The sequence below is a fragment of the Salvia hispanica genome, chromosome 4, assembly GCF_029641045.1.
Source record: "Salvia hispanica isolate PSC_SH4W2 chromosome 4, Shi_PSC_v1, whole genome shotgun sequence".
NCBI lineage: Eukaryota > Viridiplantae > Streptophyta > Magnoliopsida > Lamiales > Lamiaceae > Salvia > Salvia hispanica.
The window spans coordinates 33,140,189-33,153,149 of NC_142695.1; the positions used below are offsets into that span (position 1 = coordinate 33,140,189).

The following is a 12,961-nucleotide window of genomic DNA, read 5'->3' on the forward strand; positions in this document are numbered from 1 at the left end:
ACAAGTGCGAGAGGGAGCATGCCAGCGGCGAGAGTCTGTCGGATGTGCGCGACAAAGCGGTCCAATCATACATGTCATCGTACGGTTAATATCATTTAAGGTATTTTGAAATTTTTTTGGACTAAAATGCCCTTAAGACCTTCAAAGGTCAATTTGGACAATTCTTTCGCCAATCATCTAGCGTCAAAGACATAGAATCCAACAACTTTTAATAGCAAATTTTTATATTTAAATTCAATTTAGATGTTAATTGATCTCCATTTTGAAATTCATCTCTTAATGACAATCCAAATTAATAGCTATCTAATTTTAAAACAAATAAACTAAATAGAATTCACACGTCACCTATAGTAAGTTATTAAAATGCAGTTTAGATTGAAAAAATAAAATAAAGTATCAAGTCCCAATTCACTATCATTAAATAATTAGTCATCTAATAATTGAAAAACTAACTCATATTTTTTATGGCAAATTTTAATTATATTTAAATTCAATTTGGATGGCAACTGAATTAAATAGTAGTAAAAAAATTGTTGGACTCTAGGTCTTTGACGCAAGAGGCATGGCGAAAGAACTGTCCAAATTGCCATTTGAAGGCCTTAAGGGCATTTTCGTCCGGAAAAAGTTCAAAATACCTCAAATGATATTGACTTGTAGTTCATGGACCTAAAATGATATTTTCAAAGTTTAATTTACCTAAAATGATACTTTAGCAAAGTTCGTGTACCTAAAAAAACGCTCCCTCCTCTAATAAAAGCAATTTAAAGGTTGGAATTGAATAATTGTTCTCGAATTTACAGTATTTAGCCACCGCTTTCCACCGTCACTTTGTTTCGTCTACAGCAAGAAATGAAGGAGGAATTCACCGTCGATCCTGCTCAGCTTCTCGCAGCGGCTTCCGATTTCGCTCAACAACCAGGTGTCTCTCAACTTGAATACCTGCGTCCAGCTTTATCTATCTTTTTCAAAATTAATACTTCCACGATTTCAGGTGCTATCTCAGACATTTCAGCTCATGAGTTCCTCACCCGCTTTCCACTTCCTGCCATTTTCGGGTATTCTCAACTCATGTTTCTATAGATGCATGCGGTTTTGGTGTACACTCGTAGTCATCGGCGTATTTATAGCTTGAATGTTCCTTAGGAACAAGCCCGAATCCGTTCCCTACAAAGAGAGACTTTGGGAACTACCTAGGTTTTAAAGTCAATTTGATAAAGTATGAGAGAAAAAGAGAAAATAATTATAGTAGTATCAGGGGTGTTCGGTTTGCAAGATTGTATCCCGGTATTAAATATGTAGTGTGTTTGGTTTATGAGATTCAGTCCCACGACTCACGACTCAATCCTAGATGGATAATCATGGGATAATTAGTCATAGCTAACCCCCTCCAACTAAAATAATCTCACAACTCAATCATAGATTATATCTTGGTATTGTTTTATCTAGGAAACCAAACACCACCTTAGTGGATAGTGAGATCCGTCTTATTAGTATTGTATTGGTATGGTGAAAAGTTTCTACAATTGGAAAATGAACTAATTTTGTGGGACAAGCTGAAATGACTCTACTTCTTTGGGGAGGACAAATGGAGTATTGTTTTTCAGCATATGGCACATATGATATTAGTAGACTAATGATTGATGTGTTGTTCTATAAAGTAAAATGTATTAGGATCAATTCCTAATCAAGCCAATTTTCTATTATCTTGATTGTGACAAACTAAAAACAAATGTGGACATCTTGAATGAGACGGAAAGAAGTAGTACTATATTTTACCTTAATAGCACATCCTTACAATTCTTGACAATGCTATAGGAATTGTGTGTATGTTCTTGTGTAACACTAATCTCAATTTGGAGCCTAATATTTCCTTAGGGTTGGCAAAAAATGTTATGGCCACTACCCGATCTGCATAAGTTTTTTAGGGGTAGAACACGATGTCAAACTATGTATTTTTTTAAAAATAATTTAAAACATAATTTGTGAAATTACATTTTATGACTTATTAAAGTAATAAAGAGCATCATTCCCTCTTTGTTTGTTGACTTCAATTGATTTCGCCCCTTCCAAAATTGTACTCCCTTCGTTTCCTCATAGTTTTGGTGAAATTTTTCGGCACGGGTTTAAGAAAAGAATGTTGAGTGTGTTAAATAAATAGATAAAAAGTAAGAAAGAGAAAAAGGTACAGAGAATAAAGTAAAAAGTGAATAAAGTAGAGAAAATAAAGTAAGAGAGAGTAAAGTAAGAAAGAGAAAAAAGTTACCATATACGGAATGACTCAACTATGTGGGAACTCTCTGAAATGGAAAAATGACTCAACTCTGAAGGAACGGAGGGAGTATAACAGATCTGAGCCATTGCTCGTAGTTACAATGTGACGGGTTCCTTCCTTTGAGTGCATGCTTTTGTTTTGTAATAAGTTTGCGGTTAGTCGTTTGAGGTGTATGATGTTTTTGTATAAATTATCGAGCTTGAGATTTTTTATAGCGCTTTGCAAACGGATGCGAGTTACCCTGGTCTGGAGAGTGCTTTGGTCGAATGTTTGGAGAGGGTATTCCGAACTAAATATGGAGCATCGCTTATTCCACACTATATGGTGCGTTATTTGATTTTTATTTCGGGCAAATTTGTTGGTGTTTTTCCTAGTATCCACTATATACTGGTTGCTTTTAAGTTTTATCGCTCATTTTATTAACTGTACGATTTTGAAATAGAGTTGATTGGTTGAATTAGTTATAAGTATGTTACTGGATATTATGTATTCGTTAGCATATACCTCTTATGTCACCTGTGATGTATGTGATCGGCGTAGTTTTAAGCTCATTCATTGTCTCATGTTTTGTTCCAGATTTCACACTTGATTTATTTATTGTGAAATATAAAGGAGGACTCCATTGGTTTTCAATTGTAGTTGCATCTTTCTTTGCATAGTGTTCATTCAGTCTTTACGGTTGAGTTGTTATTCAATCTAGACAGTGCATTCTGTTGACATTCAGGTGCTTGACTGTGTAGTATTAATCGGCCCATATCTTTGGCTCACTCTTTAAACCCACCCGAGCCAACCACCGTTGATTGCCACCACGTGTCACTCCACTCGGATTATGAGCAACAATCATTCGATGAATGAGAGCGGTTATCGAGGCGTCCTTTATCTGGACTCTTCCTCTCGCTGACTCTCATTCTTTCATTACGCTCTATGATCTCTCTCTCTCTTGTAACGCTATGCTATCTCTCTCTCACTTCGTTCTCTCTGTTAGATCTTCTTCTTCACCCTCATAGTGAGTGTTGAGCGGCGATTCTCAACCTTCTGGGTTCCCTTGCGAATGCTGAAGCTGAACCAAAACCAATTCTGAGTTCGGAGGAGACTTCAACGTGTCTGTGTGAGATCGGTGTGTTTCTGTGTGGTTGTGAGAGTTTCTTTGTTGCTCTGTCCGTGTTGTTGTAGCGGATGTGTCTCGGTGGGGTTGGTGGTTCTAGGATTCAGTTGTGGGTTCTGTCCCTTGAGATCTTCTGTAAAAGGGTGTAATGGTTTAGGTCTGTGCGAAACTGAGCCACAAGATCTGTAACTGTCTTTATTGTGATGTTTTGTTTCTTGTGTAGATATAAAGTTTGTTCAGTTTAGATCTTGTAGATCTGTTTAGTTCTTGTATAGAACTGTGTATTTGAGTTGTATCTGTTTGGGTATGTCTTTTGTAACTGATCTGTGGTTGTGAGACTGCCATCTCACATTTGTACCTTGCAAAAGAGGTCTCAGTAAAGTGAACCTTGGTGTGTCTCATCCCTACAGTATTGGCTTAGTAATTTTTGGATGTCATGCCTAGTGAGTATAATATTACTTAGTAGTTTAAAACTTGTTTTCCTTGTCCTTCAGCCTTTCGTTTTGGTTGGCCTTGGGTCAGATTCTCAGAAAGTGAAACGACTGGCCAGTATAGCTGTAAGTCCATTATCTTTCCTTTCTTAGTTTATGCACAATTAACCAAATGCATATTTTATCTTCTGTCATTGTTTTTCCGTATCTCGCTTGGGTGTATTACTGAAAAATATGAATTCCAATATGACACGCTAAATGTTTTTTCAGATATCATGTCTACTGGAGCATACAGATAAAAGGGTTGCTATCCAATTAGTTCTTCAACATAGTATTTATCCCCTTTTGCTTGGTTGCTTCATTGATGGGTATTGAGCTTTTTATTTTAAATTGTGGCTTATCATTAATTCAATAAGGTTTCAACTTTCATTATTGTCTACTGTGTATAATCATGTCTGCTGCATTGGTTGGTTACAAATCATTTAACGATGAACGATAATTCATTTTTTAGATTCACTGCATCTGACTAAATTGGTAGTTGTAGAATTCCATCTTTTTAGGTTTTGTGCACTACTATACTATGTAACCAATAATGGGCTGCCCTGTACCCCTGCAGTTTTTGGCCGACTTCTATTCTTTTAGAATGGCCTATGCAAGAAACCAGATAAAGATACATGTTTGACATATTGGGATATTTCCAACAGTAAGAATCAATTAATTAAAAAAGAAACTGGGTTGTTCTGCCTCTTCTGGTGAGGAATGGTAACTTTGTGATCAAATTTAATCAGGTTTTTATGGGAAAACATGTTCTCCGAATTCATGTTGGATTTTGAAATTCTTATCCCTTCCAATTTTTCACGAGAAAACTGCTGAGTCCTTCAAATTATCCTGTTGGCTTCCAAAAAACGTTGTGTGTTTCTGACATTGGGGTTTATGCTTTTACTTGTTACTTCTGTCTATGCTAACTGAATGATGTTCTTGAACGGGGCGTTTTCGTAGATTAAAGCACATAAAACTAACATATTTGATTTTGTGTAGTGATGAGCAAGTGGCTGCTGCTTCAACAGATGCCATTAAAAGTTTGGCTAGCTACCCTGAAGGCATGGTATGCTCCTGCTTAATATTTATCTAAACTTACGGTGACATTCAACATTTGTTCTACTGCTGAGAATTATGCAACCTCTTTTCAGGGGGTTATCTTTCCAGAAAATGTTAATGAAGCTACACATCTTGGAAATGTAGCAGAGAAATGCACATCACTGGTACATGATCCCTGCTTCTTCTTCTTCTTCTTCTTCTTCTTCTGGTTCTGGGGGGGGGGGGGGGGGGGGGTTAGTTTAATTGTGGCAGGCCGCAGGCTCAATATCTTAAAAATTTCGCATGATTGTTTTTAGTGTTTTTCTATTGATAATTGAACAAAAATTTAAAGGACGCGCCACGGTGGACTCATAGTTCCTTCGCTTGAATTTGATTTTGCATTCTTTTACTCTTGACTTTTCTGTTTGGGACATCTGAAGGGAAGAGTTCGTGTTCTAGCTTTGATAGTGAAGCTCTTCTCTATTTCAAGCTCAGTGGCATCAGAAGTATCAAAATCAAATTTTCTAAGTCTACTGGAGGCAGAAGTCAGAAATACAAATGACACTCTAGTTACTTTGAGTGTGCTGGAACTTATTTATGAGGTTGGCCCCAATCATGTGTGAATTTCAATTTCCTAATTCCTGAATGACTTTAAGCCTATTGTAAACTATTTATTTAAATGTGTGTTTGGTCATATCACCAGGTTGGATAGCATACTATGCATACCTCTTTAATTCTGCAGTAACACGGTTCTCCATGAATATTTGACCTCTACACCAGCAAACAACTGTTTTGTTTCCTTTCTCCATGTTTTCTGATTTCCACCCTGGGGTTCATCTCAGTGAACTACTTAGGTGCATAGTGCCCCTCATTCCCGCATGATGGGATCGTGGGATCCGCAATAATTGCCCTCTATATGCCTAAAGTATCATTCTCTTTTCTGCTAACCTTAAGGGTTTTGGTAGGGTGATTCATATTACACAATTAGTCTACTTTGAAAAGAAGAGCTTCTAATCTGATCCTCACCGTAGTTGTACATTTTGTCCAATTGTAACATCAATTGCATCAAAAGATATATTTCTTCTTACATTACTAGCAACATAATATCTGTTGTAGTACATAAACTGTCTTTGTGTTACCTTAACAAAACTTCTCTTGAAACTGTTCTATTTATGATTTGTAGTCATTCCTTTTAGTTAAGTCTAAAGTTTTCACCCTCTATTCTATTTGCTTTATGATGAAGCTGGTGGAAGTTCAACATAGTGCTGAATTTTTGTCAAAAACAATCCTGCTCCAACTTCTTATTTCCATAATCAGGTTAGTGAAGAATTTTTTGTGATCAATATATCTTGATTGAGTATAATGCTTAATCAGAAACATTCTTGATTTCCTAAGCAATGGAGCTGCGGAGTCCATTTTAAGATCTAGGGCAATGATGATAACTGGAAGGCTTCTGTCCAAGGAAAATGCTTTTGCGTTCATTGATGAATCCAGTAAGCTACTTCATAAGTTAATGTATAGGTGTTTCCTTGCATCCGTGATTGTAGCAGACGTGTGGAAGTTCTTAATTTTATGTCAACTTTTTCGACTAGAGCAAACCATGTTAGTTGGAATGAGCTTCTAAGAGTAACATGAGGTTGTTTCCAGATCCTTTATTTTTCCATGTGGTGCTTATTAAACTTTGAACCATTCCCTTCGGTGGCTGCTTAATGCAAAACTTTGTATTGATTCCCTACCTTTGGTAAAGCCAAAATGCTTAGTTTATTGTGGCATAAACTCAATGGAGATATAGGACAGGGAATAAGAGCACAAGTTTAGGTCAAACAGTACTTTCTAATTTTGGATGGGAAGCTTCTTATATTGAAAGCAAACTTTAAGAATATTGGGCGATTTTTGGATACCCTTACATGCAATACTTGACATAGCCAATATGTTTTGCATGTATACTTCTATGCTTGATGCATAATGTAAGAAACATAAGTTACCTGAATTATATGACCCCAGATTAATAGATTATCCTTCTTAAAGATTGTTGTGAACTTGAATTTTTGTAATATGATCCTTGATTGTTGTTTATAATTGCTGCTAACCTTTCTTCACTATAGGTTTTAAAAATGTTATATCTGCAATTGATAAGAGGTTTGAGTTCCTCGAAAGTCAAGATGCAGATGAATGTGAATGTGCTGTTGAAGCACTGGGTCAAATTGGATCTTGTAAGTTATCCATCTAAATTATTTGAAATCAACAACTTCATATTTTACTATTCGGTTCTTATTTTTGGAGTAGTGAATCAAATTGTATCATGTAAATTATGCATCCTAAGTATTTAAGCTGGTATTTTTATTCCTTTTGCCTTCCTATGAGTCCTATTGACTTGTAAAGAGTCCTCGTAACCAAAAGATTGATTCTCACTTGTTGCATAAAATGGATGAAACTAACAGCTCTGTTTAACTTCCGTCAATAAACTAATAATTTTATTTCCATAATTTCTTATAATATTAACTACATCAACTGTTTCAAAGCCATAAATTTTCTTATGCTTTTCTTTATCAGAACTGCTATAAAGCTATTCTTTTTCCACTTCAAGCCTGTCCTAGTTGCATATTAAATCCTTGATTCTGCAAGCTTTTAGCAGATAACTGATAAAGGTCTTATTGTACACAATGCTTAAGCATTCCAGGGAGCAACTATTATTCTGTCAAATACGCCTCCTGCTGCGAGACATGTTGTTGATGCTGCTTTTGACCGACAACAGCATGGTAAACAGCTGGTAAGAAGACACCTTGCCTCTCTTCTGCATCAGATTCCTCAGTTTTTGGAGGTCTTAATGGTTAGGTGGATAAGTGGATTGGAAATATGTGAACATAAACCTGATTTATGCCAAATTCTATAGTGAATCTTAAAACTCACATCAAGTGGTGTTGTGTCGGACGATTGCCTTGTATGAAACTGTAGACAAGCTTTCTCGATTTTGGTTCATCTTCCAACAACCAAAGATAGTGGAGAGAAGATTATTGCAATTAAAAGATCATGAGAAGGGTTTTTTTGTGTCATGCATTGTTCGTCACTTCGTCCTCACCATCTTACATGCTTTGATCTGAATGTGGGTCTAATAAGATTTGTTTCTCATGGATATGAAGGCTGCCTTGCATTCTCTTGCAAACATCGCTGGTGAAACACGAATGGGAAATAATGTGCTCCTGACAAGGGTGGCTGAAGAAAACCTTAAGAGCCTGATTTATGATCAAGCATCCAAAACACCCAAGCTGATCCCCTCAGTAAGTCAATTCAAAGCCTTCTTTGGGGTTACATAAGTCTACACTCTTTTTATCTTTACTGTCTATTGTTTGGTTTCTGTACCCTTTCTTTATCTTGTTTTCAAGATAAGTCACAAATATAAACTTATTTAAATAGCACCAACAATGCAAATTCACATGCTGATAATGGCTGCAGGGCCTCCTCCTATCAGTTCTTCAGCAGGGTTCTGAAATCCGTATTGCGGTAAGATGTTTCGTGTCACGTTAGCCTCACAATATTATGTCTTCATACGCATTTAGATTCCGATGGTCCTGAAGAGTTTGTTTGCATGTACAACAGTATATGAAGTAAGCATTTAAACAAAAATCCTAGGTGAACAATGTTGGGAAATTTTGGTTTTTCACTCAAATTACATTCGAGCAGCCTGTTCTACTTAAACAAGTATTGGTCTTGTACTACCCCCTGCGTCCCACTCAAGATGTCCACATTCTTGAGTAGCACAGGATTTTAGGAGTTGTTAGGTGGTGTAAGTTGATAGGAAAAGGTAGATGAATATTTTTAATGAGAAGAGAGGGGTTTATTTTCAAATATAGAAAATGAACATCTTGACTGGGACAAACTAAAAAGGAAAGGTAGAAAAGTGGGATGGAGGGAGTACTTAACAAGGTATAAAATAAATTAATAAAGCATAGGATTGAGTTTTTGGATGATAAGATGGCCAAACAAATTCAAAATCAATCAATCCATAGAAGTGATGGTAGATTCTTGGATTATTTTTATTTATCCATCCTAGTACTCCAAGGGGGTGGTCGTTGATAATCATGTAATAATTAGTCATGGCTAAGCCCCTCCAACTAAAATAATCTCGCAACTTAATCTTAGAATCTTAGATTATATCTTAGTAGTATTATTTTATGCAAACCGAACGCCACCAAAGTGAAGGCTCTCTTGACAAACTAAATCGGCAGGAAATTTAATCACTGGATTTGAAATTGAAGCATGTCAAGACAGTTTAATGTGCACTCTAGTTGAGAGTCTATCCCACTACAATATAATGGAAGTGTTTGAAGGTCATAATCTCAATAACTTCTGGTATTGTTCTTCCAATACAGGGATACAGATTGATTAGTGGTTTGGTTGCTCGACCTTGGTGTCTGATTGAAATAATCTCTAGACCGGAGATAATTGAGATAATTACCGACGCCCTTACAGAAACCAGCAAGATAGGTCTGTATCAATCTCACTCTCACTTCAGACAAAAAGCCGTTGGAATCTTGTAATACCAAGATCTTTACGTGAAATATACTCGGACTTATGCAGGAATGGAAGCTAGACACAAGTGTTGTGAAACAGTGTTCGGGGCCTTCACAGCATCTAGTAAACTTGTCAATGATCCTGCCTATTCTGGCCTGACATCAAAGGTTAGATCCTAATGTCATTGCTTGCTTTGAACATTTGTATATATAGACGCTTTATAATGCTAACTTTTCTTAAATTGTTAACTTGCTAACTCATCAACGCAGTGTATTTAAAATCAACACAATATATTTACATGTCAACTCAATTAAAATGTCAAACACCATATATTTACATGTGTTACACGATGACATTGAAATGGAAGCTATAAACTTAGTTTATTTTGAACAGGGTATTAAAATATCAAAGAAGTTTATTTTGACGTTTCAATATCATCGTGCTGAAATTTCTAATACACTGCGTTGATGAGTTAGCAAAGTTAACAATTTAAAAAAGTTAGCAACGGATCACACCTCTATGGACTTTAGTAGATGTATTTACTTTTAACAAGGCACACTGTAATTCATAACATGCATGAAATTTGATTATTGATAATTCATATAGTTTTATTGATTTTGGCTAAAAAAATTAATTGCAGCTACAGGAAGCAATCAGAAAGGGGCCTTATGGTGGTAGGAAGCGAATCGAAGCTCAGCCAACTGTAGCAACGGCCGACTGATTTTAACTCTATCAATAAATAGACTTTTGTCTGTTTTAGTATTTCATGGCTCGACATTCTATAATATTCTAAGGTTGTAGCAAAATTATTATGAATAATTTTTCTCAGTTTTCCTAAACGGTGCAACATCTTTTAATTATGATCAAACGACATTAAAACATTAAAATGTTTAAAAAAAATTATTTTGATAATGTGATGCCATTTAAGGATAACTAAATAGCATTGTCTTAGAACTCCCCCATCCTAAAATAATACATTAATTTATTATTTTGGACCGTCCTCTAAAAATTAGACCAAGTCTAAATATATAATTTTTTCACTAGTTATACACCAATAATAATTATAGACCCTATAATTTACTAAAACAATAATTATGGACTCCATAATCTACTAAAATTATTTTTACTACTTTTTTTCCTTTTTGTTTTTATTTTTTCTCTTTTTTTTTAGTTTGTCAATTGTATATTAAAATTCGTGTCATTTATAAATTTATTTTTTTAGGATAGAGGAAGTATATGAATGAGATAATTGTAAAAAAAATAAAAATTTGCAATAATAATACATCCAACTTCTTTCTCTATATTTTTTTATTAATTTTTGGTAAATGGAACAAAAATTACAAGCACTTAAGAGCTATGGGCCTTCGAGGTATTCGGCCTATAAGATATAGAAATCCAGTAAAATGAGGAGAGAGGCCCATTATAAAAACAAACTACGTGTCAGTGTGATAGTGATTCAATTTACCCAAACTACAACACAACACTATCATATTTGTATCGTCAGTCTTCTCAAATTCTAATCGTGGTTGAGAGAGAAAGAGTGAGAAGAGAGATGGGAAGGATATTTGTTGTTGATTTGGAAGGAATAACTTACAATTGCAAATTCTGCAAAACCCAGCTAGCACAGCCTCATCAACTTGTTTCCCGGGTATTACTCTTTTCTTTCTAACTATTTTTTTTTATTAATCATTTGGCATAAAAGTGTATAGCCTGCTAATATTCCTAATTGTTAATCCTTTCCATAATCGAATGTATTTAATGGGTGTTGCCTCCTATTTTCAGTCATTTCACTGCCAAAGGGGGAAGGCTTATCTCTTTAATACTGTGTAAGCATCTCGATCTCATCACTCTATGTTATTACCTAAACTAACATGTACTGTTAATCCCATGCACTATTTGTGATGCTAAGGTGACATTTATTTTCAGCACTTAGTTTTGGAAAAATAATACTCCTTCCGTCCCAATCCTTCCGTCCCAAGATAAGTGACTTGTATTCCTTTTTGGGTGTCCCACCATAAGTGACCTATTTCCATTTTTAGCAAAAAGTCATTTCTCTTACTTTATTCTCCACCTACTTTATTCTCTCTTCTCTCTATTTTTCCCTCTCTCATACTTTACTCTCTCCACTTTAACTTATTTAAATACCATTCCTTAAATCCCGTGCCCAAAAGAAGTAGGTCACTTATCTTGGGACGGAGGGAGTAGTAATAAATAGTTAAAGTGGAGGAAAGTAAAGTAAGAGATACAATAATATAGCTGACGGTATCTTCTACATTATTCTCTATCTTACTTTTCTTTCTCTCCACTCTAACTATTTATTATCCTCTATATTATTGTATCTCTTACTTTACTTTTTTCTCCACTTTAACTATTTATTTCTCCCTCCGTCCCAGAAAAGTTAGCATACTTTGAAAATGGCACGGGATTTTAGGAGATTTTGTTTTGTGTGTTAAATGGAGAGAGAAAATATAATTTTTATATTCATGTGAGAGAGAACTTTTTCCAAAAAGGGAAATGTGACATCTTTTGTAGGACAAACTAAAAAGGAAAGTGTGCCAACTTCTCTGGGACGGAGGGAGTATAATTTTTTAAAACACGTGCGAAAAAAAAAAACGTGTCATCGGGAGGGAGGGAGTACTTGAATTTGGCAACATGATTATGATTAAGATGGATCACAATTGAAGTATGTTTATGAATTTGTTAATGGCAGAGTGAATGTGACATCTGGTCCTCCTGAGGAGAGGATGATGATTTCTGGTATGCACACATTATCAGATGTATTTTGCTGCTCTTGTGGGCACTTACTAGGCTGGAAATATGTATGTCTCTCACTATCACTCTTCTTCAATAAGTATGCTCACTTTACTTCAGACCCACTACTCACTTTTGTTCTTTTTTGTGCAGTTGGTCGCACACGAGGAGAGCCAGAAATATAAAGAAGGCAAATTTGCTCTTGAGAGGTACTCCCTCCGTCCCAAGATATTAGACCCCTTTCTTTTAGGCACGAGAATTTAGGAGATCTTGTTTAATGGTGTAAGTGGAGTTGATAATAAAGTAAATTTTTACCATAAATAGAAAAGGCTCAAGTATGTTGGACATCCCAAAATGATATATGAGTCTAATATCTTGGGACGGAGGGAGTATATTTATCTATCCATCTTCTTATGTCTTGTCTCACCATGTTTGGATGACGTTCTTCTGTGACATGTGAAGCAGAGACGGAATTATAGATGGAGCGGACTCTGAATTCTATATCGCCTTTCTATGAGCAAAGACAAAGAACGTGTTGATTTTTGGTTTTGGTTTTGGTTTGTCTGTTTGTTTGTACACTTGTAGATGATGATAGTAATAAACATTTTCTGAAACGAGCCTCTACCTTGTCAATGTCAAAAATTTCAGAACTATTCCAACCAACTCAGAGATGAGTTGTTTATTTAGGGGGTGTTCGATTTACAAGATTATATCACATGATTGAATTTGTATTATGTTTGTTTCATGAGATTTTCATGAGATTTGATTCAAATCTCATGACTTAATCTTAGATGGATACTAATGTGATAATTA

At 35.4% G+C, this 12,961-nt stretch overlaps 2 protein-coding genes across 5 annotated transcripts; both read left to right on the forward strand.

Annotated features, from left to right (window-relative positions):
* The first annotated feature begins 782 nt into the window (after positions 1 to 782).
* Positions 783 to 10,236, forward strand: LOC125195789 (ARM repeat superfamily protein). The gene is made up of 17 exons (XM_048094021.2): positions 783 to 919; positions 992 to 1,055; positions 2,488 to 2,596; positions 3,872 to 3,934; positions 4,079 to 4,176; positions 4,847 to 4,913; positions 4,999 to 5,070; positions 5,326 to 5,487; positions 6,129 to 6,202; positions 6,281 to 6,378; positions 6,991 to 7,098; positions 7,558 to 7,655; positions 8,026 to 8,163; positions 8,339 to 8,386; positions 9,256 to 9,370; positions 9,464 to 9,564; positions 10,038 to 10,236. Exons 1-17 carry the CDS (start codon positions 850 to 852, stop codon positions 10,116 to 10,118), a joined length of 1,566 nt encoding a protein of 521 aa, XP_047949978.1. The 5' UTR covers positions 783 to 849; the 3' UTR covers positions 10,119 to 10,236.
* Positions 10,237 to 10,874: 638 nt separating this feature from the next.
* Positions 10,875 to 12,882, forward strand: LOC125196328 (Yippee family putative zinc-binding protein). 4 transcript variants are annotated; one of them, XM_048094800.2, is made up of 5 exons: positions 10,875 to 11,045; positions 11,180 to 11,223; positions 12,108 to 12,216; positions 12,302 to 12,357; positions 12,611 to 12,882. In XM_048094800.2, the coding sequence occupies exons 1-5, from the start codon at positions 10,950 to 10,952 to the stop codon at positions 12,663 to 12,665; spliced, it is 360 nt and encodes a 119-aa protein (XP_047950757.1). In that variant the 5' UTR covers positions 10,875 to 10,949; the 3' UTR covers positions 12,666 to 12,882. The 4 variants fall into 4 exon arrangements, with proteins under 4 accessions (XP_047950757.1, XP_047950759.1, XP_047950756.1 ...); XM_048094802.2 differs by having other exon boundaries at positions 12,302 to 12,338; positions 12,614 to 12,882; XM_048094801.2 differs by having other exon boundaries at positions 10,876 to 11,045; positions 12,614 to 12,882.
* The last annotated feature ends 79 nt before the right edge of the window (positions 12,883 to 12,961 follow it).